This window comes from Aythya fuligula, chromosome 4 (genome assembly GCF_009819795.1).
Source record: "Aythya fuligula isolate bAytFul2 chromosome 4, bAytFul2.pri, whole genome shotgun sequence".
NCBI lineage: Eukaryota > Metazoa > Chordata > Aves > Anseriformes > Anatidae > Aythya > Aythya fuligula.
Genome location: NC_045562.1, coordinates 19,380,408 through 19,405,129, shown reverse-complemented (window position 1 = coordinate 19,405,129; position 24,722 = coordinate 19,380,408). Strand labels below are relative to the sequence as shown.

Sequence of the window (24,722 nt, the reverse complement as noted above, 5' to 3'; positions counted from 1 at the left end):
GGTGTGCTGCTCCAGGCAATATATGAGATGTTGGATAACAGAGATATACACTTTACATAGTATGATACGCATAGTATGTATACATATGTAAGTACAGAAAACAGACTTTCAGTCTGCCACATCTCTTATACAAGTTACAGCTGTGACATCATGCTCAATGAATGATCAGCAGAGAATGAGAATAAATAAGCCAATGCATGAACCCAATTCCTAATTACTTGATTGCAATCCTGTTAATAAGGACCACATTTTTGGGGGTGTTTTTGCAATACTTACTACATAGAAGCCCAGTCCATTACAGGGGCAGTATACAGGGGCAGTATAAATAAGCATGAAATTAGTAAATATTCTTACTACTATATAATTTCATTTCTGCTGTCACAAACATGTCTCTTTTTCCCTACAGTTTAGAAAGCATTTTTTCAAATTAGTAGATTAGATTCTTGGAAATTAAAATAAGAGATTTGTCCTTTATACTGACTTTCCCCTTACACTGGTCATGATAGCTTCAATATTTAAATCACTGCACATCAGAGGGACCACCTCTATGCTTTTTAGAAAATCTCAGTTTAAAGTTTACAGCTCTATTAACAGGTGTCTGCGTCAGGCTAGCAGCTCGATTTGTGGTTCACTCTATGTGACTTCAGCTTTTTTCTTCATTAAAAATTTTCAGGATTTCTCATTTGCTGTTAGTTTTAAGAGAATACTTGACTGCTAATCAGAGATTAATATTTTAATGCAAAAAAGTTAATTCTGTGATGATTACTTTTATGTCAAATTCAGCAGAAAAGAAACTCTGGAAGGTTTTGATGTTTTTGATGTGTGCAGTTTTTGTGGCAAGACCATAACTAGAGCAAGCATCACTAGCTGTTGCTGTAGTGATTTTAAAGCTATGCCATGCCCTTATTTTATGACTACTCTAGAGCTTTCAGTAGAATTTTCACACATACATAGTTACAGTTGACTGGTATTTCAACTTGTTTAAAAGGACATAATTTTATTAGATTTTATTATAAGTTTAAAAATTCATAAGCTAGAGGAAGACACAAATGTCTTACTATAAAAGTAGTCATTCTGACGTATCAGTTCACAAATAACCACAATGAGATGACCGACTGCAGGTTATCAGACATGCTGGTCTTACCCAAAAACAGATAAAGCTGTCTAAAGAAGTACTATAGACTTTCCCAACAAGTACAGCAATGAGCTTTTTGGCTAAACTGAGGGGCTAGTCATTGATTTCAAATATGTACATTTTAAAGTAATGTTAAGTTCCTTGATATAAGCAGTCTTGGCAAGGAGAAAAATGTAACTCAAGGCTACCTCCTGCTTTCACTAGCATCCAGTACCTTCAGTAAAGTTTCTGATTTCAACAGTATGGAAATACAGTGGAAGACACAGCAACATTTATTTTACTTGGTAAAATGGAGAACTTAGGGCAAGCTTTGTAAGTAACCTCATAAACTTCAGACACTGGCACAACAAATGAGAGAAGATGCATTCTAGTGAATATTAGACATTATTTGAACTATCATTTAAGACACAAATAGTGGAAATATCTAAAAGCAACTTTCATTGGTGCTAGGCAATATAAGGCAAGAAAAGTAAATCAGACACTATGGGTGTTGTTTTTTTTCTGGGGGGGCTGGAGGGGTGGTGGTGGAGGGAGGGAGGAGGGTGATCCTTAGGGGACCCAGGAGTTGGACTCGATCCTCACGGGTCCCTTCCAACTCAGCTTTTCTATGATTCTGTGGTTAAAGGGACTGAGATCTAAAAGAATTCACAGGAGCATTTGAACTGTGCTTCACTAGTGATTAACTGATATATTTCATTCAATGATCTCCATGTACCTAGATTAAAAGAGAAGTAAATGGAAATAAGATCTTTAAAGAACTGAAAGGTCCACAGAGCTATCATGCCATTAATTTTCTTAACTAATCATTTTTTCCCCACAGACTCATGAACTCTATTAGCTTTTCCATTTAATTGTTGCCTCTCAAAATGCTAATTCCAGAAAAAACAAACTGAACATATTCTAATGTTTATCTTTATTGTATCATCTCATCCAAAAACAGCTGTGCAAACTTAAGTAGGAAATTACTTCAGTACATGATCATGAAAGAACATCTAATAACACAGTTCATTTTCTTTCAAGCCAATTTTTTTGAAGGATTACAGGACATATGTTATCTGAATAACTTTTGTGAACAAATGGCATTTATAAGGAAGGTTATCTGGAGAAAAAACTCAAGTGCTTTCTTTTAAAATTATCATTCTTGCAACATATGAGATACATTTTCAGAATTTTACAAGCTATACAAAAACAATTCAAAAAATGTGCAGGAATATCAAGACTGAATTGTATACTGGCAGACTCAAAGACCACTCACAAAAAAGCAGGGAGACTACCAATTCTGAAAGTCAGAAATATGTATTTTCCTGAATATATACAACAATCAATACAAACAAGTCTCTGTACAGACATGGGATTTGAATCTGCCACAAATGCAGAAAGCAAAATCACAATTAGCCATGTTCAGAATAGGTGACTCACCCCAAAGATAAATTCACAAATTTCTGCCTCAACTCTAGAGTACTACAGAATAAAAAGAAGTCACATATGATGCTTGGAGTTTAGAGAGACTTAGTATTCTACAGTGTATTTAGGGAATGTACTTCTCAGGCTTTATAAAGAGACTGAAGCTAATATATTGTATTATTTTAGATACTCATTTAACAGGGACAACAGTTCTTCCTCAGATAGTCTGACATTGTGCATATCATATATGTAATGTATACACATGCTGTACGTGAATATTTTATATGTGGATCAAAAAAGCCCAAAGTGAGATACCTTAGTGGAATCAACAGTCTAGAGTAAGGAAGACTCAATCCTTTTTCTTGCATAGTTCTACAATGCCATCGAAGCTGAAAACCTTCCTTTTTGCAAAGCCCAAATATACTAAACTACACATGTTCTGCACAAATGCATCCATCACTGAAATAAATCAAATTGTGCAGTGTCTGAAATTCTTTGAGGGTCTAGAGGCATTCAAAAGCATAGTACATTTGTAATGATTCATATCCTCCTTTAAAATACATAAGTTTCAGAACTATTGCTGCTCAAAGGGATTTACAGTGTATCAGGCAAGAAAACAGCTTATACAGCCACCTACTATTTAGGTCTAAGTCACCGGTACCAGAAGAAACTTGTAATATTTTAAATTTGATTCATAAACTAACAAATGGGAATTTCAGGTGCCTATGTGTTGCAGGTTCAAAATTATTCATGCATTTACTCCACTTAACTGAGTGGTAATTTCAAGACCCATATTAATCACTTTTTCCCTACAGCCCCTCCCATCAGAATAGTGCCAGGATGCTGTGCCAAGATGTCATGAAATCTTGAAGGCAAAGCTGAGTCATTAAAATAAGTAATCTGTCTGGACAATTAACAAAGCATTAGGTACTGCTTTAAACAGCTTAGCTTAAGCAGATTTGTTTCAGGGCTACAATCCAAACAAGAACTTGAAAAAGCAAGAAGCAAAGAATACTTAACAGTAGATCTTTTTAAGAAACTTTTAGAGTAATTTGTAGAGTAATACTGTATTTAAGATGATTCAAATTTTTCTATATACCATAAAATTATATTTTGATTTTCTCTGACTGAAGTTATGTTCCTGCTGCACTTTCTTTGATATTATTTATTAATTGAAATGCTATCAAACTTACCTATGTAGAAAAGAATTCCCTGAATAGCTGAACTTTCCTGGTATTTCACAGTGACTTCTAAACTAAAAGGATTTGATTTTGAGGCAGAATAAATGAAGTAATAAACTGTAGTTTTAAAGTTTTTTCCTAACTGTAGCTAGGGTTTAAAATGTAGTGTTTGATGTGGAATATATGTAGGAAAAAATGCCTAGGGACTGCAAGATGCAATAGAATCCAATGGATTTAGCTATTTTCTACACTGACTGCTTGAAAACCATGACACAAGCAGACAAGATACATGAGGGGGTCTAGAGAAATGTAATAAATTATAAGCTTTAACTAGGAACAAACATGGAAGGAATGACATGACAGATAGGACAAAACAAGAAAACTGTGCTAAGAGCAAAAGTCCACAGAGAACAAGAAATAGAGGTCATGTGTCCGCATGCAGGCAGAAATTTAGTATTCAACATATTAACACAGATTGTTAAAGACAAAGGTCATTTCTGAACTTTGAAGACAGATATGGAATCAACAAAGTCTACAGAGAATGGGAAAGATGGTTCTGGAAGACAATGAGAAAAGGGCAACTGATGCCCTTTTGATAGAACTTCAATAGAAGATAAGTCTGATCTTCTGAAGGAACACAAAACATTGGAGAGCTTGCTGCCATTTGTTGTTGAAAAGCTAGAAAACCTGAAGCTGGTTGAAAACTCCAAATAAATAAAGGCTAAGAAAATGACAAAATCTGCGTCCGCTTGCATTTATTGTTCAGTACAATAGAGTATACTGGATAACATGCAGTTTTTAGGTATGACAGGCAAAATATTTGTCCTTGTCAGATAGGGAAGATTCCCTTAATACTGTGATCTAAAACGGTTTGAGTGCTGCAACAGAAGCCTGGTGGAATCAAGATGCCTTGGACAAAAAAAAAAAAAAAAAAAAAAAAAGCAGGTCCTTCAGAAAGCCTCCTTATGACAAGGATTGTGATGGGCTGTAGCACCATGCATATTCATCAGTCACAGAGGTAGCCCTGAAGTAGCCATACAGTTCTGCATGGTGACTGAGAACTCCAAATTGGAGCTAAACCTGAAGTTGAATAATTGTAACCAGCAAATTAATTTCAGAGCAAGTGAGTCAGGCTACTTATCAAAACTAGGGTTATCAGACACCAGCTGCAAAAAATTCAACCCAAAATGTTCTGTGCTCTGAAAGGTCCAATTTCTCTTCTAGGAGGCAAAAGGAATCAAAAAAACAAAAAGAAAATGACAGAGAACACTATTTTGATGCTGCTAGCTGAACAACGCTCTATGAACTAAACCTTATACAACTTATACAACTGAAGGTTTGCAGTGATGCCCCTTCTATCCACTGTGAGTACTGCAATCACTGGGGGGGGTGTGGAGTTCCTGAGAACCAACTTCTTTAGGAGGACAGACAGACAGCAGCCCAAAAGTAACCACAAAGTTACACATGCAAAGAGTCACAGCTAACTTCCAGTAACTCTCCGGAGTGATTAAACCTTTGAGTGAAGGTTGAGTTTAGGCTTATTGCCTAATTATTGCCCTCCTACAATTGAAATTCACTTTTCAAGTTATACGACTTTCCTTACTTGTCAAATCACATCTTCCTATCTTAGTAGCATCTTAGTTTTTGAATACAGAAGGTATCATTCTTTCAGTTTACAGATAGGTAATCATTAGATGGTTCTTTATTTCTAGTAACATTCTGATGTGCTAAGAATATTTGTTTTTAGTGTTTCTACAAGTGGTTGGTCACATACTCTATTTCCACTTCTCATATGAATATGTAGATGTAGAAATGCTATCACAAAATACATTCTTAAAGTTGTATTAACACATGTACATCTTCAGAATGGGTTTCAGCTTAAGCATATACTGATGCTGCCATACAGTGTTACTACTGGAAATTCCATTTCTTTGGTTTGAGTAGACAAAGCGACATGAGAAAATTCATGATTTGGAGATTTGTTGGCAAGGCAGAAAAGGTTGTTTTTAAGTAAAGTAGGCAAACATTGAATTGTTGACCGTTTCTTGTGATGACTAGACAAAATATAGAAACAGCGTGACTCATCTTTGTGAGATTTGAATCTGATCTGAAATTTTCTGAATATGGATACAGAAGATAACGTGAATCTCTGAATATAAGCAGATCTTAGAAATCAGTTCACTGCTTTGACGGTAGTCTATGAAGTTATCTTTGCACAGGAAAGAAGCACTCAGGCAGCCTGCTGCTAGTCAGCATTCTAGTAGCAAAGCTCTGTCACTGTAAAAGCTTGAGGAAACTATAGAGAAGACCTGCTATAAAAGCTTACAATGATGGGGTGGGTTACTGCTGTCATAATTGGGATACCCCAATACAAACACCACCAACAAGCAGACTGCAAACTGTCTCCACTGGGATGGTTTCACTTAGCTTATTAATCTTTTTTTTTTTAATGCATTCATACTCCTGCACTTACATGTGTCAGAGTTCACCATATCTTCAGGGCATCTTCACAGCATGATTTAGATAATGATCACTGCCAGCAGTATTAACAGGGTGCAAACCCAAGCTTCGTACAACTGTATTAGATTGTCATGAAGTATTCCTTAGAAATTCTTACAACGAGTAATTGCAAAGGAAGCACTCAATGCCCTTTTAAAGTGCTAATATTCCTAAGTGCAAACACACAATGAACAGAAGCAACACAAATTCCTAGGTGCATTCAAAAATAACAAAAATGGGTATGCTAGGCAGACAAAATGCTGTTGGAGGAGGGCATCTATGAACAAGATACTTATACCATACAAACAAGGAAAACCAAGACAGGTTTCCAGCAACCAACACAATGTTCATAATTGACATTATCAGGCACTGCAGAGATTCCTAGTAGCAGGGTACACTAACTGGGCAGGAGAAGGTACAAGAAAGAGTGCTGAAAAAAAACAGAAGTGGTATAAACACAGTTTTCTAGGAGAAACTGCAAAAAAAAAAAAAAAATCCCCAATTATTTGCCCAATTAATTCAAGGCATGTTTGAAAACCTTTGCTGCAAGGAAGTAGAAGAAAATCTGACTGCATTTTGAGTTCTACTTTAGGTATTAAACTAAAACTATTTTAAACAAATTTGCATTTAAGACAAATTTGGTTCTACTGTCTTCTCTGTATACAGAGACAAAAATCCAGTGTACCCTGACAGATGGAGATCACTGTGTTAACTCTATTATCCATAATGGTTACATGCAGAATAGTTAGAATAAGCTTGGCCAGTGAAAACTGTATTCAAGTGGCACTCAGCAATACAAAAATCCCCATGGGATCCATTTCAGTAAGCATCAATTACAGAAACATTGAAATTGTTCTAATTTATACCATTTATAGCCACCTGTCTAGATGAAGGAAGAAGGGAAAACAGCGCTGTCTTCCTGTCAGACAAGCTGAATATTAACCTGTATATGAGATCCTTATTTGCAGAGACAGCGTATATATTCACAAGCAATGAACATGAGTTATATGCTGGGGATACTACAGCACTAAAAGAAAAATGAAAATTTAATTTCTGTAAAAAATATAAATAATTAGAGGAAATGCTGCTAAATACATTTATTTCTGCAAATGCATGAAACAAGTATACCATAAAATGGAACTCTTGTACAAGTACTTTGTGCAGCATGGTAAAGAACCATAGGACTTACATAAGCTTTATATAAAGTAACTCTGTATATCTCCAGTAGAAAAAGCCAATCCCAAGAAAATAATTAGCAATAGGTGCTGAAACATGCTTCAGCATCAGGAAGGGAGAATAAGGTGGGTTTATGATGCACTGCGGAGGTTCTGAGCAGTGGGGTTCCTAAAATTAGGATAAAAGTCAAGGCAAGAACTGAAAAGGTAGTGGTTAGAGATAGTCACATTGATAAGAAACTTCCAAAGGAATATCAAATATTGATGTAAATAGCAACAGAACCACCAATCTGTACAATAAGGCAAAGCCCAAATTTTAAACTGTGTTCTGCTTAATGAATGTGTTAAAGAATGATGAGTATTTAGAAAGCAGAGGACAAAGATAGCATCAAGGATAACATGATGTGATCTGACTAGACAACTCTAGTACAAGCAAACTGCCCTTGACCTCAGTAACAAAATCCATTTGAGGAAAATCAGAGTACAGTATTGTGGTAGTAGATGGCCTTTTGTGTTTTCTTTATTCCCAAAGGGTTTCTTGAAGCACCAATTATCAGACTCCATAGTCTGCATACCAGCTATACATGAAATTGCAACTGGCTTCACATCATGCACCCGTGTCAGGCTATACAAAGGTCAGGCACTTAAGAGTACAGTAACCCTGATTTTTAATCACCTTTATCACAAGGAAATTGGCAACCAAACAAAAATCCCCACCTGACCCCATGTTTCTTAAAACATTTAACGAATCTCTGTATTAAGAATTTCACTAGAGAACATACCTAAGGGTAACATTTAAAAAAAATTTAAATGCTGATGAGTTTACCACAGAGAACAGAGGTGAACATGCATCTTCGGCTTTTGGCTTGAGGCCAGGTATAGGAAGGGAAGTTATGCAGAAGACTTTACTGCTTTCAGCACTTCAGGTTTAAGACTTAACAGTATTGCAGACTTTGGCAAGTATTGTATCCTTTGGCAAGTATTGCAGCCAAAGTAGAGAAAGGAGGCTGTTAATGACCATAGTAAAAGGTTTGCTAGTTGATTTCAGTACAACAAGCATTTTGCTTTTAGGGAAGGTATATTCTAGAGATGAGGTGCATGCCTGGGGGAAGTGCTCTCACAGAAGGGGAAAGGTTATTTTGCCAAAAGACAAATAGAATTTGATACTTGACTTGGGCTAGAAAGTTAGAGTAAGAGCCAAGAGCTTTTTCTCACCCTTTATTACTGGAAGAGATATTAAATATTAAGCACAGTACATTTAGTAAGCACGATACATTTACACAAGAAAACATTTTAGGTATTGAGAGCATCCTTCTTGCAATTGAATAAGAAAAAGCTATAACTTAAGGTGAGGACTGACTCCTAAAGAATTTATATGAATGTCTAGTACACCTAGAAATTGGACTTGATAGTCTAGAAGTTCCCTTTTAATCCCTTGTTCTAAGTAATAACTGATTCAATAACCTAAATTTGGGAAAGGTTTGCAGATTTAATATGGCACAGAAATTAGGAAGAAATTTAATCTTGTAACAGATTAAAATTATGCAAACATGCATGTTAGATAATTACTCAAACTACAGAAGGCAGACCCCAGAATTATACAGCCAGAGATATCTGGAGACAATTAGTAATTATTTACATTAAAAGACAATATATGAATGTAAAATACACAAACCATTAATAAAAAATGATTTTATTTATAACCCATTAGTTCTTCATCCAAAATGAAATTAACCAATGAAATATCCAGTTCATTCACATATATGGAGACATCAATTCTTCATAAAATGTAGCTACCAAATTTTCCAACAATATCCAGTCCTTTAAAATAACATCAAAATAAGGTTGTGGATGCTGTTACTCAAGAAAAGAAAATTTATTCTCCTTTAGCACTCATAGAAAAGGCACTAAAAAGTGGCTTTGTGATACTAATAAAGTGAGGGAAACTCATGCAAAAAGATACCTTTCTTTCAATGCCTCTAAAATGAAGTTGTCCATACCATGCCTGTATTGAGCTAAGAACACTTCCATATCCAAGAATGAAAACCCTTCTTCACTCCCCAACACAGGAAGAACAAGTCCTTAAGAATCAAGACTAAGGAGCAGAAAACTCATCACTGAATCTGGTAAAGAGGTATACATCAAATGTAATCCATAGCTACTGCTATGGGGAGAAAGATTATGATGCTTCACCCAGTAGATATCATTGCACATTTCTAGAACTTCTCTGGGCTGTGGCTGGGTACCAGTTTTCAAGGCCAATCCCTGTACTTGTGCTCATTCGTGCCTTTTGCCAAGGGCTACAGAACTGGCTGTCTTCCCTAAACAACTAACATAGTACTGACTGTTGCACTAAGTTGATACTCAGGTCCAGACAAAGTGGCCTAACAAAAGCGATGTTATCACTTGACCTCACAATACCAAGCAACAAGGGAAGAGTTAACCACTTCCAGCACAGGGACAGGGTGCCTCTGCTTGGTAGCCTCTCCTTCAAAGAGAAAAACTAGTTTTGCTAACTTTATTTTTTGGGGTGCAGATACAAAACTAAGATAAGATAGAGCTTATATTTCAGCATCACATTGGAGGAAAATGATCCATGTGAAATGTACATCATGCAGAGCAGGGTTTCTGTAGGCCTAAATGGAAAGGTACATACCCTTCCCAAGCAACACAAAGGTAGCTAAAAGGCTATCTAAGGGTGTAGACAAAAACAGAAGCCATTCACATACCTTTCCCACTACTTTGCATTTGAATTGAAAATTTCAATACTTGCTTATGTACAGCAGGGTTTGAAATTATTCTGTTTTCAACATGGGACCTTAGGAGTGACAGGAGAGCAAAGAACAAGCAAAGTGTTAAAAGGAGTTTCTTACAACTATAGCAAAGGAAGAGATCAAGTTCTCCATTATGAGAAAATGCCTAATTCAAGTACAGGACTATAATGGCACTATAAGCTATTTAGAAGTAACAGAAGTCACTATTTAAAGAGTTAAACAGACTTGCTGATTACACCTTAGTTTCTGATCAGCTTGAAAAGTACAAGGTTAAAACATGCAACATTCTTATCATCTGAATGTAAGGGTATCATTAAGGTTTTGTTCTTGTATATCATATCATATATCAAAACTACAGGAGGAAAAGATAGGCCTGACCTTTATTTTGACATGTAAGGTAGGAACCTGGATTATACTACTCAGCTGCTGTAGTGCCTCTGTGACTTTAAGAGGAATAGACTTTGAAAGAATACTTCTAATAGCAGCATTTGTATTACAGTCTTCAGCATTTTTAACTACACATTAAATAAGCAGACAATAAAACATTAGCAATATTCTCTTAACCTGAAGAATTCTTAGTAACACTCATCCTCCTGAAACAGAGCTTGGCAATCATTACTCAGGAATGCAAAATTAACATGGAATTTGAAGCAGCTCACTGATATGACAAAAACTGCCAAGAGCAAGGGTGACAAGGTTCTTGAGGTTGCAAAATTAGACTAATGCACAGCACTGAATTAACCCTGCTATAGCAATTGTTATTGCCCTAGGAAAGCCAGCCTTATACAAATGGGTTGGACATTGTCCTATAGCATTGGATGCCCACTGGTGGTAGCAGTTGTCACGAAACTAGACTTGCTGCTTATGTCATTTGCTAGAAACACAAGAAGCATCCACAGCAGGATAGGAAAGTAATGTAAAAAGAAAAATAGAAAAAGAATGAGAGTAGAAGCAGATCAGAAATTGATAAAAGATTAAAGATGAAAAGCCGTCTAAATGAGAAAAGGGAGAAGCACTCCAAGAACTACTAAAAAAGACAAGCAGTATAATATGTAGGTACTGTTCTCTGCTAGCAGCAGCAAGCTAGAAGCACTGCTGTGAAAGACTTCAAAAAGCAGAAACTTGCAGAAGGTATAAATAGTTGAATTTAGCGGACATACTAGAAAGAATGGAATGTTATTTGAAATACTCATCTATTGTTGGTCACTGACAGGACAATGTCATTTAAGTAGTTTTCTGAAAAACCCTCAATTCAGTAAATTATTCATCAAAACCAGTCTTTGGAACAGCTTTATTTAAACCAAGTTTTTATACTCAGTTCTGTTCAATTGAACAAGTTCAGTATTTCCTCTAGACATTTTCCCCTCTCCCAATCAGCTTACCATTTTTAATACCTGAAGTTATGTCTGAAATAATGCCATCAACATCATCTCATCTTTCATCAGAACCCTGAATTTGTGCTACAACTTGATCTTCTGTTAGTTATCTCCCTTGAGTCAAATATTTGTCAGGCTACCCATTCTCTCTCTGGACAGAAAAAGAAGTCCAAGGATCACCTGTAACAAAAACAATGGTTACATTAGTCTGGATTTACAACAGGAATTTCATTTATTAAATACTATTACTCTACTAAAAATTGTCTGAACACTAAAAAACATCATCAAGAATAGCCATTCTGAAAAGCTTGATGAGATCTCCAATGTGATTATCAGAAGTTGGTTCCAAATGAAGCAGAAGATTGATACTCTAGAAATTGCACTGAAAAAACTACAGGCAGATTCTTACACTGCTCAGAGTACATAATTTTAAAACTAGGCCAATTTGGAAAGCCTCCAAAATAATATTCTTACTGGTGGATCCCACTCCCCAGTTCTGGGATGGCTGTATTATTTAGCAATTACCATTTTTTTGAAAAATAGTACTAAGGAACACAGCTGCTTCGTTCTTTCACCAGTGACTTACAGTCATAGATAACTCTCAACCTCATCATTCCTTTGAGCACTCAGCTTCCTTTACAGACTTGTTTGGACCTAATGCATGCTAAATCTGCCTCAGCTGCAAACATTGTCAAATGAAAAGGAAGAAACTAAAGTAGTTAACACACTCCAGATTAAGCATGTGTGCAATCCTAGTGAGTTAATTACTTTTCTAGGGCCCTGAGGCCTCAGCAACATCAGACTTGCTCTATCTTCATCAGTACCAAAAGCTAGAGTTTTAGCAACAATGCATTTGTGCCAAGAATACAGAAAACAGGGAAAAGCCAGATACATCTAAACACAAAAGAGAGATGGCTGAGAAGGAGGGTGGGGTGTGAATGCAGCTGTCTGCCCTGATGCAGTAGGTGCTAGTTACCATCTTGGCACCAATCCCTGTAATATCCAGCTTTTACCAAGCATTAGCCAGCAAGGCAGGCATAGAAGAGTCAGTGTGAAACTACTGGAGCTAGCTTCTTGCCTGCTTTAGGCTCCCTTCTGTCACAGAAGTTTACTGAAGGGATAATCAGGGCACAGCTGACCTCAGTACAAAAATACCCAGGAAAAGGCAACCCACTGGACCAAGAGACCAGTTTCAGAAGGAATAGAAAAAAGAACAAGAGGGACAGTAGCACTTGAACTTTCTTCATTGACCTTAAGAATGGCCCAGTTCTGTAATCACTGTACACCCAAGCCCCCCATGGCCAAAACGCTGACATTTTAACATACTAAGCTTTAAACTAATCTTCAGAGTCAAAGACTTACAACTGCTCCTTCACCTTGTTCTTGATGCATTGTTTTTCTTGGCATGGTTAACAGCAAAGGCATAAGGATACTAGCAGTCACTGATAGGAATCTGTACAATCCTACATAAACCACTTTGAATAATCTCTTCGCATTTTTCTGAGGTGTTTAACTCCAGTGCTAAGAGTTTCAAATAGAAGTTTCACTTATTGCAAAAACTACTAGCATTTCTTTAATCTACCTTCCCTAAAGCTGGTTATTCCATATTTCAGGGTAGAATTTGTTGAATGACCCTATTTCTCATCTATGAATTTCATTTTCCATTGCAAATATTAAGATGATTTACAGCAAACTTTTGAAAATGAGCTATCCTCCTTCTTCAAATGAATTATTAATAAAGCATATAAGCTTAAAGTTTAAATTGCATGGACATCCTGTCAAGATATGGGCACTAGAATCCTTATGCCTTGAATGTTCCTCTTGAAATTTCTTTCTATCAGACATAATAAACCAAATTCAGTCCAGCATTAAATCACAACTGTTCCCATCAGGACTGAATTGGTGTCAGGTGCTTGTTAGATTAGAAAGTTACCATTAAAGAAACAGACCAGAACTATGAAACTTATTACAAGTCAAGTACATTAAATAAAAGAGGATCCTACCAGTTGCATCATCAGCTTCTGTGTCTAGAAGAGCATCTACTGAAGCCATGCTTGTGACTATGAAGGAGTCTGTAGTATCAGAAACTCCTCGCTTGCTGAGACAAACTTCTTTGATACTGACTTCTCTGCTTTGGCCAGTGCCTTTTACTAACCTTCTGACTGTCAAGAAGGTTATACCACTTGTTGAGAAGGTTTTTCTATGCCTTCCTACTATTCCTCAGTGCATTTTTTTAATCATAAGTCCACTGGTTCAATTTGCAGTAATCTTCCAAAATATGTACATAATAGAGAGTGGGACAGAGATGCAAGATGTATTCCCCCACCAAATCCATCTTTTTGGCAAAGTATTAATATTCCTCATTTGTTAGTCCTTTCTTGGAAAAAGAAAAGTCTTCAATTATATATTTTCTTCAGGAGGTGTCTTCTGTTCCTCCCTGACCTTTTTCCAGTGGAATTTTCATCCTGTGTCCTTTTTTCCTTAATAAATGTGCCAAAGACTTATTAAATAGGCTGTTGTAAAACCAGAAGTTTTTCTTATAGCTCTGTAAAAAGTTGTAACTGTCTTTATAACCATCAAGTTATATGATCTGATTTAAACACAATTTGCAATATTCTCTTGCTGAATAACCTGGAATTAGTATGAAAAGTCAGGAAGCTCCTTCCTATTCAGTAAATATTAGGTCAGTGTTTTCGAGTAGTTACACTTAATCATAAGTTTTTACTCACCTGAGTAAGCCTTCCTTAATTCAATGCCAAGTTAATAGTAGTGTTCACATAGGTCAAGTTATGCCCAGGTATGGGGTTTTACCAGATTAGTCAAGAAGAGTCCACACACCTTTTCAAGGCATATTTTCTTCCCAGAGTTTCATTTTATCTATGTATTATCTTTCCTTTGAGGAAAAGGATTTTTAATCTGCCTCATTAGGAAACTTAAAACTTTTCCTATTTTTCCCTAAAGGAGACTATAAACAATTTATCATGTACCAAGTATCTACTTATTTCCAATAATCCTTCATTTCAGAGTATAGGAAAGTATCTAGTTCATATTCAAGGTTAAATCATATGTTCAGGAAAGTGCTCTACTCCCCTAGCTGTAGGAGATAACTGTTGACAGTTTGCTGCAGTTCACTGTGACAGAAAAAGAATGAGAAATGCAGTAAGAGCAAGCAAGCATGTGTCTTGATTCAAAAGGGATATTGTGAAATGTACAGTACTGAACATGCACACAGAACCAAACCAGTGAGTTACATTTCCAGAAAATTGGCACTGTACTTATTTCAGGCTTATTACCAGAAGTGTCTGCAGTGCAACTCTCCCCCTCCCCCAGAAGCACTGAAATATGTCTGTACTAAGGGGGAAGAGAGTATTACCCCTTTTCCCTTGAATAACCCCAGTAACATGGCCATCTCAACCCTCTCTCCATTAGAGCATCTCACAAGAAACAAAGCTAGTCAAGTGCTGCCTTAGCATTTTGGAGTCTGATTCTCATCTTGACCATACAGTATTGCACACTGTAGTACTGCCAGCTCTAGTGAAAGTAACTTCTGTCAATGAAAGCAAGATACAGCTTTAGGAATTTAGATCAATGGCAACAGGAAAAGTCAGATTGTCTTCATTTTGATACTGTGCTCTGGTATTCCACAAGAGCTGAATAAAACTGATATGTACCATCTACTTGAATTGCCTGACTTAACCTCAGAAAGGTAAGCATGCCACTGGTTGCCAGTCAGCTACCTTTGCTGTGCCAGTTTACAGTGAAGCCAAGGATCAAGTTCCCCTTCAGCTGAATTTTGAACCAGTAGCTACTAAATTTAGCGAAGTTGTAACAAAGAAACTGGCAGCTAGTCATGAAAAAAGTACAGCTAGCATCTCCATTATGAGATTGCGATTCTGCTTTCATTAACAGCACAGCTTCCCTCACACACTCCTATTTCTCTCAATGAAAGATGCATGGGGCTGAGCACACAGATTTGGTACACGTGCACAGCAGCTGGCCTGCCGTGATAAAGCAGAATGAATCTGAGGAAGTTGCTGCCTGTCAGAGCAATAGTACATGAGCTAAAAGGGATTTACTTAATACAGACCATCGCAAAAACTATCCTGTCGAAACTACAGATTAAGGATGTACCTCAAGCTGTCTCCTGCTACCAAAAGAAATAACAAGTAGGAACAAGTAGGAGGTGAACAAAACAAGCAAAGCAAGTGTCCTCTTATTCTGAATCCTGCAACATTTATAGTTTAACGTGTGGCTGGCTTTGAAGCTCGCACCGCAGGTGGAAGTGTATCACCTATATATCACCTGAGACCTTTCTCTACCTGAAAGCAGCTCACCCAGAAGCCCAGCACCCATCACGCGGAATCGCACCGTGCCCCGGCAGCACCCCTAACCCCGCGCTAAATGCCGCCCTCGGAGGCTCCCTGCTTCCTCCCTCCCGAGGTGGGAGCCAAAAATAGCACCACGAGGCGGCGGCGGGCGCTAAAAATACCCACAGCCGCTCCGCCACCGCAGCGCGGGGGCAGCCCGAGGAGCTCCCGGAGCCCGCTCCTCGCCCCGTCGCCGCTTACCTGCGTTCCGCAGCTTCTTGTTGCGGTACACGGAGAGGATGACCAGGAGGTTCCCCAGCAGGTCCACCACGATGGTGAAGATGAGGATGGCGGCCAAGGTGGAGGTGACCCAGGGCGGGCGGCGCGGGGCGTCCCCGGCCGGCGGGTCCCGCGGCAGGACGGAGCCGTTCAGGACGGAGCCGTTCGCTCGCATCCTGCCCCGGGGCCGGGCCGGGCAGCGCGGGGCCGGCTCCCTCCCGCCGGCGCCGGGAGCTCCGCGCAGGTGGCGGGAACGGTGGTGGCGGGAAACTGTCGCCAAACGGGCGCGTGCTGTGGCGGGAAGCTTTTATACAACAAAAAAAAACGGCCCCGCCCCGCCCGGCCCCGCCCCGCCCCTCCCAGCCCCGCGCACTCACACACGTGCGCGGCCGGGGGCTGCCGGGCGGCGGCGGCACAGCGCCCCCCCGCGGCGCGCGCCCCTCCCGCCCCCGTTCGTTCATTCATTCATTCATTCATTGGTTCCTCCTCATTCATCGGCCGTCATTCCCGCCCGGCCCGGCTCCATTCATCACGGCGGCGCGGCGGGGAAGGGGATCGGGGAGCAGCAGCCCCCGCCCCGGCAGCCCCCGTCCCGGCAGCTTCCGCCGACCGGGCTCAGCCGCTCCCCAGGAGCAGCGCAGAGGAACGGGGGAGCCAGCGCCCAGCCGTGAGGAGGACCCGTGCCCAATATCAGAGCCAGACGGCCGTGGGAATTATGCTCCCATTCAAGGCAGCGGCGGAGCTGGCTTCATGTCGTGCTCTGCCAAGCGCGGGTTGTGCGAGTGTCTCTGGCGGCCGCGGGGCACCAGCGGGTATCGAAACCCTGCTCCAAGCATTTATCGGGCGGATGGGGACACCTGAAAACTCGGGGAGGGAGCTGGGGAGCCCGCAGTGGGGGCTCTACGGGGAGACGGGGCGCAGCCAGGCTCAGGGAGCAGCTCTACGGGCTGCTGCCACCGCTGCCGACTCAGGTACCGCGACCTGCCCTTATCCACCCGGCTTTTACAATTTCATAGCTCTAACGGCAGTTCCAAGTGCCGGATAGTTAAAGCCATCATCATGAGCGGTTAAAAAGCTCTGTTGCGGGTTTTTCACCCCTCGGCCCTGCCCCTGCCCAGGAGACCTTGGCAGAAATAGCATCGGTTGGTGCAGCTCACACCTCGGGGCTGCCGGCGGCTGCGCTTTCCCCCCAGGACTGACCCCTGCGTGCAGGGCCCCCATCAGCTTCTGCATGAGAGCATTTTGTTGCCGTGGGGGAGCACTATTTTAGTTCATCGCTTTCTGACTTAAAATTCCCAGTATTCCAGCATCCCCCGATCCCTCACGAACAGCAGACGCAGAGGGACGTGTGAACGCTGCAGGCAGTCCCTCCAGTTGCTCCCAGAACAAAACCCATCACTGGAAACAGAGAGCAGCTCTTGGCTGGGGGAGTGAGCACACACTGTGCCCCCCACCCCCTGCAGGTGTTCCAGCAAACAATGAAAAGTGAGTCTGCGTGTCCTTGTAGGCACAAGAAAATAGGTTATCAAGCTGGGGGAGAAGATTAAAATTAGGGGGAACCAATAGCAGGGCGCTGTCAGGTCGAGGACAGGCACACGTGGAAGCAGACAAAGCTGCGTGGTCCTCAGCAGACCTCAATGGGTGTTTCACAGGGCAGGGAGGGACAGCCCAGAGAGAGCTGGGAAGTTTCACAAGGTCAGATATTTTTAACCAGAAAGTAGAGTGAAGGTGAGGACCAGCCCAGGATTTAGCTACAAAGAAACGGAATCTGGACCACGAGGGGGCTGCTGTCCTTTGTCTTGTTGCCAGGATGCTCGGCCACATGTCTGCAGCTGAGACCCCCAGAGAGGCAGAGCCATCGCTCCCACTGGCTTGTGCCAGAAGAGCACACGGGGCCCAAGGGCCGCTTGTGCTGGTGAGAGTAGTGCTTAGGGAAGGTGGCACCCGAAAGGGAGCTGGGGAGGTCCTGTCAGAAAAGTCTGTGGGAGCTAAGGGTGACACGAAGACATATTGGAGACCCTTGTGCTGTTTATCGCATTTGGGGCCTATAGATCCCTCTGTGCGCTCACTTTGCTTCCAGAAGAGTGGGAACTGAGCATCAGTGGGTCACACTCCAGCAAGGCTTCCCACTCCTCATTTGATCAGGAACCTCGCAGGGATCAGCTGCAGCGAGGGCTCCTGGCAGGGAGACAAACGAAGCCAACCCCAAACCCCCCAATAATGCGGAAGAGAGCCGCAGCCCCAGCCATGAGGAAGGAGAGCGCTGTCACGGGTGCAGGTGTGCCCTGCTTCAGGGACTCCTTGAGCAGGTGGCTCGCTGCAGCAAGAAATTGGCAGCCTGAGGGAGTCTCTGAGGGTGACAGATAGGAGGGGTCTCCCCGCCCCTGCTGTTGCTCTGCAGCCCTCTCCTATGTCCTGACAAGGGGTAGAGGCTGCCCCCATTGTACAGATGCAGAACAGAGGGCCAGACTGTCCGCAAGAGACAAGGGGCTGGACCCTTGTGTTGACTCGGAGCAGAAAGAGACGTCTGCCCCCAACACCCACGGTGCCACCTACCCCCACAGTGTCCCTGGAAAATAGATTTGAGGCTCTCAGGGAGGTTGTGGAAGAGGCTGAGGGTCTGGACAGTAGTCTGAACCCGGGAAGCAACCCCGAGAAGAGAGTCAAGATTGGGGGAAGTTCAAAACATAAGGATTAGGGACGGATGGAGCACCGCATTGTAACCTGTGCCACAAAAAAAGAGCGGAGAGTCCTGGTGACTGGGGACACCTTGCTGAGGGGCACTGAGGCTCCCATCTGCCACCCAAACAACCTAGCCAGAGAAGTGTGCTGTCTTCCTGGGGCACGTGTCAGAGACGTTAGGAAGGCTCTGCCACGACTCATTAAACCAGAGGACTACTATCTTCTCGCAGTCATTCAGGCTGGATCCTGGGAAGCTGCTATTAGAAAAATGAAGAATATTACAAAGGACTTTGCATCCCTGGGGAGGTTGTTGCGGGGATGGGGGGTGCAGGTAGTGTTCTCCTCTGTCCTCCTGCTGGGTGACTGGGATGCAGATAGAAGGAGCAGAACAGAACAGGTAAATGACTGGCTGAGGGGGTGGTGTCTGGACCAGGGATTTGGGTATTTTGATCTTGGGCCATCCTTTGAGAGGCCGAGTATGTGGGCTACGGACAGACACCAACTGAGCAAGTGGGGCACAAGTGTGTTGGGGAGCAAGCTCTCTGGGCTGATTACCAGGGCTTTAAACTAGGTTTAATGGGGGAAGGGAGGGGAGTTAAAGGTGACAGAGAAGGGCTGGGGGAAGTTGTCACTACTGTCACTGTTGAAGACAGGGAAAAACTTCTGAGCTCTCACACAGGAATGTCTGAGGGCTCCTCAGATAAGGTAACATTCCTGATCCCCCGTCTATGTGGGTGGTTAGGGTCTGGTGGCTGGAAGACGTGGCGCTGTACGGAAAGGTGGAGCCCCTCCCTTGATGGACAGTAGCGCTTGGTCTGTGATGTAAGCAAGCGGAAGTGACGCTATGGGCCTCGGCTATATAACGCCATGTGACTCGACAATAAAGGCCATTTGCCATCCACCACATTGGTGTCTGTGAGCCGATGGACCGAGCAGCCTGGGGTTGGTCGCCACTGCTCCCTGAAGGCAACAAGTGGTGCCGAAACCCGGGAAAACTCCTGGATTTGGGTGAACGGCGGCCGGAGCGGCGGGACCAGCCCGGCGGGGAGGACGCTCCCGGACCAACAGGGAAGATGGAAACCCTTGTGAAGGTCGTACCAAAGTTATGGAAGCTATGGGGTGGCTCAGCTGAGGAAGCCAGGGGTGCCAGTGGGGAACCAGAGCCTGAGGAAATCTGGGAGAGACCACCGCCATCTGCGCCCCAATACGGCGCCGAACTAGAAGACGAAGAGTCGGGTGAAGAAGCCTCCGGTGGGAACGGGGATGAAGTGCTAGGTTTTACTAGCACGTGGAAATGGGAGAAAGAGAACGGCTGTGGGGGCGACCGGGGAGGAGGTAGAAGCGTGAGAGAGGGGCAGAGAGCTGATCGGAACGGACATCCGAAAAAACGCTCTGGTGGGGCAAACGCCTCGCCAAGGAGGCGGTGGGGCGAGCCACGAGGGAGAGAGCGGCCCGCCCAAAGGGGTGGGGGGCGGGGCCGGAACTCGATGGGAGGGTACCGGGACTCGGAGGTGACCGGTCAGCCGAGCTCCGACTCCGGATCAGATACCGATTCACATTCGGAGGAGGAGGAGGAAATGGGGACAGATAGCAAAAATATCCACATCCGAAATAAAGCTGCACCGCGAGGGGGAGAAATTCCTTTCACGGATTGGAGGAAAATTAAGATTGCGTGTGCTGCCTGGGCTCTGTCGGCCACGCTAGCATTCCCGGTCTGGGTGACAGATGGGGGGCAGAGGGTTCACTCATCAATAAACCCTAAGGATGTACAAGCGATTGTTAAAGCCATTGCGGATAAAGGGCTTCATTCTGCAATGGTCTCCACCCTCATAGATGGTGTTTTCAGGGGAGATGATATGCTCCTGTTTGATACAAAACAAACTTGTAGACTGATCTTTGATGGGGGGGGGATGATCATCTTTAAACAAGAATGGGAGGACAACTGTATGAGACAAATGGCCCAAGTAACTGGGGCGGATCACCCACTATGTGGCTCTAGCCTGCAGCGGCTAATGGGTGTGGACCCAACAGTGATCACCCCCCAGGAGCAAGCCCAGGGCCTGCGGGCCCATGAAGTTATGGCAACTCGTGCGGCCAGAGAAGCTCCAAACACCCAACACCCCAACTTCCAGTGGAAAATGCTGCCTCAAGGAATGATCAACTCGCCTACTATCTGCCAGATCACGGTGGATCGGGCGCTGGCACCAGTTTGGCGCAGTGACCCGACCGCAACTCAGAATAAAACTAATGAAAACTGAGTTTCTGTTCACAGGAACGGATCATTGGACACCCCCGTGATCTGTATACCCCAGTGACAAGAGAAGACAATAAGTCAGCAAGCATCCTGTCTAAGTCTGAGAGTTCCACACTGGCAGAATCCAGACAACAGCAAAGTGGCCTCCGTGGATGGAGGGCTGTGATGCCTTTGTGTGATCTTATCTTTGGACCTTGTATACTAAATAAGCTTGTGTTGTTTGTTAAAAGTTGGTTAGAGAAAGTTAACATTATGTTGGTAGAACACCAACAACTACTTTCAGAGTGTATTTACTCAGGGTTACCAGTTAGCTCCTACTTTTCTCCTGGTTATTGTGCCTTATGTTTTTTATTTAAGTTATGATGTCTACGTCTTAAGATTGTTATATTTTAGCTAATTTGGTTGTGCATAGGGAGGGGGGAAATGTGGGTGGTTAGGGTCTGGTGGCCGGAAGATGTGGCGCTGTACGGAAAGGTGGAGCCCCTCCCTTGATGGACAGTAGCGCGTGGTCTGTGATGTAAGCAAGCGGAAGTGACGCTATGGGCCTTGGGTATATAACGCCATGTGACTCGACAATAAAGGCCATTTGCCATCCACCACATTGGTGTCTGTGAGCCGATGGACCGAGCAGCCTGGGGTTGGTCGCCGTGCCGTTCCTGAACCAGGTCGCCACTGCCCCTGAAGGCAACATGTCTAGTATCCCCCCAGGGGTAACTGCACCTGCTGCTTCCCTAAAGTGCCTGTACACCAATGCACAGATCATGGGAAATAAACAGGATGAGCTTGAGATCTGTGTTCAGCCACGGGGTCGCGATCTCAGTGTGATGAGGAAGGCTAAAGCCCACCTAGAGATGAGGCTTTCAAAAGAGATAAAGGATAATAAGAAGGGTTTTTTCAAGTATGTAAACAGCAAGAGGAAGACTAGGAATAGTGTGGGTCCCTTGCTGAATGAGGAGGGTGTCCTGGTCACAGGAGATGCTGAGAAGGCAGAGATACTGAATGCTTTCTTTGCTTCAGTCTTTGCTTCAAGGACACTCCCCCGGGACTCCTCGCCCCTGGCAATAGGACAAAGGGTCTGGGAAATGGAGGGCTCCCCCTGTGGTGAACGTGGGAGTGGTTCGGGAGCATCTGAGTGGGCTCAACACAGACAAATCCATGGGTCCCGATGGGATGCATCCCCGTGTGCTAAGGGAGCTGGAACATGTGATTGCCAAACCACTCTATCATCTTTGAAAGGTCCTGGAGAACAGGTGAGGTGCCTGAAGACTGGAGGATAGCCAGTGTCACTCCAGTCTTCAAGAAGGGCAGGAAGGAGGATCTGGGAAACTACAGGCCAGTCAGTCTCACCTCTGTCCCTGGAAAGGTATTGGAGCAGCTTGTTCTGGATGCCATCTCCAAGCAATTGGAAGAGAGGTTATTGGAATTGGTTATGAGGAGTAGTCAGCATGGATTCACCAAGGGGAAGTCGTGCTCGACCAACCTTGTTGCCTTCTATGATGGCATCACCAGCTGGGTAGATGGGAAAAGAGCGGTGGATGTCATCTACCTTGACTTTAGCAAGGCTTTCGATACTGTCTCCCATGACATCCCCTTCCAACCCCTACAGTTCTGTGATTCTGTGATTCCTCCTGGGCTGGCCTTCTCTCACCTTGACAGAGACATCTCATCCTAGAAACTGTGCTGCATTTTGAGGTTTTACAGGTGTTTACTCACACGTTAGAGAGTTAGATACTTTAAGGTGCCACCCAAGTGCTCAAGCTCTGAAAACTGCAGAGGAACAGATCTAGCACCATCAGGCTAGTTCACACCAATCACTATTTCAGTCAGTCTCAGAGACCATTTGTCTGGTACTGTCTGTGATATCCTCCGGGGCTAGTCTTTCTTTTCTCACATTTTCTACACTTTTTTTTTTTTTTTTTTTTTTTTTTGTCCAATATGCATTTTTAATGTATAAGTAAGTTAAATTATGTTTTATATGAATGCAGCATGGAAATGATCAATGCATAAGAACAAGCAAGTTACTAGGACAGTCACCCCCTATTATAATTGTTTAAATCAGGATTAACTTCACTGTAAACAGCAAAGCAAACAACGATCAGAACCAGATTTTAGTGAATCAACCTTTTCCCCCCTGCAGCAGCTTTAAGTCAGCATGACATAGTAAAAGGAGGCCAAACACCATTCATCATATATTTACTTATTTGTTGCTTATAGTGGCTAGAAATGGCAAGAAGCTCCGAGGCAACAGCAATCGTTCTCAGATTATTCATCTGGAATGGATGTGCTGGGAGAGCGGCACATGTTTGTGTTGCTGTCAGAGCAGGCACGTATGGGCATGGCAGAGCATCACTGAGTCTCGGTCATTGACCAAAAGATATAATATCTAGACATAAATAACCTTCCAAAATTTTGTTTAACCTTCTAAAATTCTTCACTGCTATCTTGCAGAGACTCATGGAACTTGAGCACCATAAGCTTGTGCTGAGAATTGTACAGCCTGTTGAGGACACACTTGGGGAGAAGAAGTGAAATCGAGTTTGGAAGACGGATACAGTAGAAACATGGGGATCTGGTGAGTACAGTCTCTGCAAACATGCTGCAAACAGACAGGGCCAAGGGCTACCAGAATGAGATGGATGAAGAAAGGAACAAAAACAAACAAACAACAACAAAAAGAAATCAGGAAGTAAGTTTGGTATTAGGATATAGCCAGTGCTTGGAAGAAGGGAGAGTTGGCGTACAGTGTGAAGCAGGTTTAAGTAGAGGATTGGGAGACTGTGGGCAGTTATTCCCTGACAAGGAATGTCAGGGCCCTGAGGGCACCCTGAGCTTCCACCTACACCCCCTGCCTATGGGCCAAGGAGCTCCAGCCTAGGCCCTTGGTCTCTGCCTGAACTATGGGTTAGGTGTGCCTGCTGCCAGCCCTGCCTCTGGCCTTTTTTCCTGACCAACCCTGGGCTTGCATTGTAGTCTTGATTTCGCCCTGTCCCCTGTTGATCCTATCTGATCCCTAACAACTGCTTTTGAGAATTGATCGACTTAGATTGTTCCAAAATGTTAACAGCCCAGTGGGTAACAATCAAGGCTGCTAGGCACAGAGCAGTCTGTATCTGTGTGCACTTGAGTGCTGAGGAAACAGAGCTGTTTTATCATTTCTGACTGCCTTCTGCCTGCTGTAGTTCTTCATTTTAAATGTTAAGAATAGGGATTTCCATAACATTTTATAGTGTCATGACAACGTGTCACTCCATTTGCCTTGCCTTCTGGGAACAGTTCCAGACACATTCTGGTACGTACCATTTTCTTGTGTTAACTGTAGAAGTTGAAATACTCCTGTAATGCAGTTAAAGTTCTACCAAAAGCCAAAGCACACCTGTACATACAGATTGTAAAGTGATACTCTTGTACTTCAAGGCTGTTGTCTGCTTATATATTTTGTATCAATGCTTCATTACTTAGCCAACTCTAAAATTCATGCTGATTCCAGTTCACCCATTTCTCTAGTGTTCTCACTGTGCTGACCAAAAAGTGTTTGTGACCAGCTACAAACACTTACGTTGTTTTGTTTTGTTTTGCTTTGTTTTCCCACACAGAAGTCATATTTCCTATGACAGGGAGGGAGATAGCATATTCCTTTTAGTGGATCATGCGAAATA

The 24,722-nt window shown here is 42.7% G+C and overlaps 1 protein-coding gene across 2 annotated transcripts in view; it reads right to left on the bottom strand.

Annotated features, from left to right (window-relative positions):
* The window catches only part of MTNR1A (melatonin receptor 1A), a 46,884-nt gene extending 30,579 nt beyond the window's left edge, over positions 1-16,305 (bottom strand). The window contains exon 1 of one of the 2 annotated variants that reach the window (XR_004253264.1): positions 11,551-11,684. Coding sequence is in view for 1 of the 2 variants with exons in the window: in XM_032187529.1 (XP_032043420.1) it covers positions 16,113-16,305 (193 nt within the window). In the remaining variant the exon portion in view is untranslated. Of the gene's footprint in view, positions 1-11,550; positions 11,685-16,112 lie in introns of those variants that run through there. The other variant, XM_032187529.1, reaches the window with a different exon arrangement.
* Positions 16,306-24,722: the final 8,417 nt, after the last annotated feature.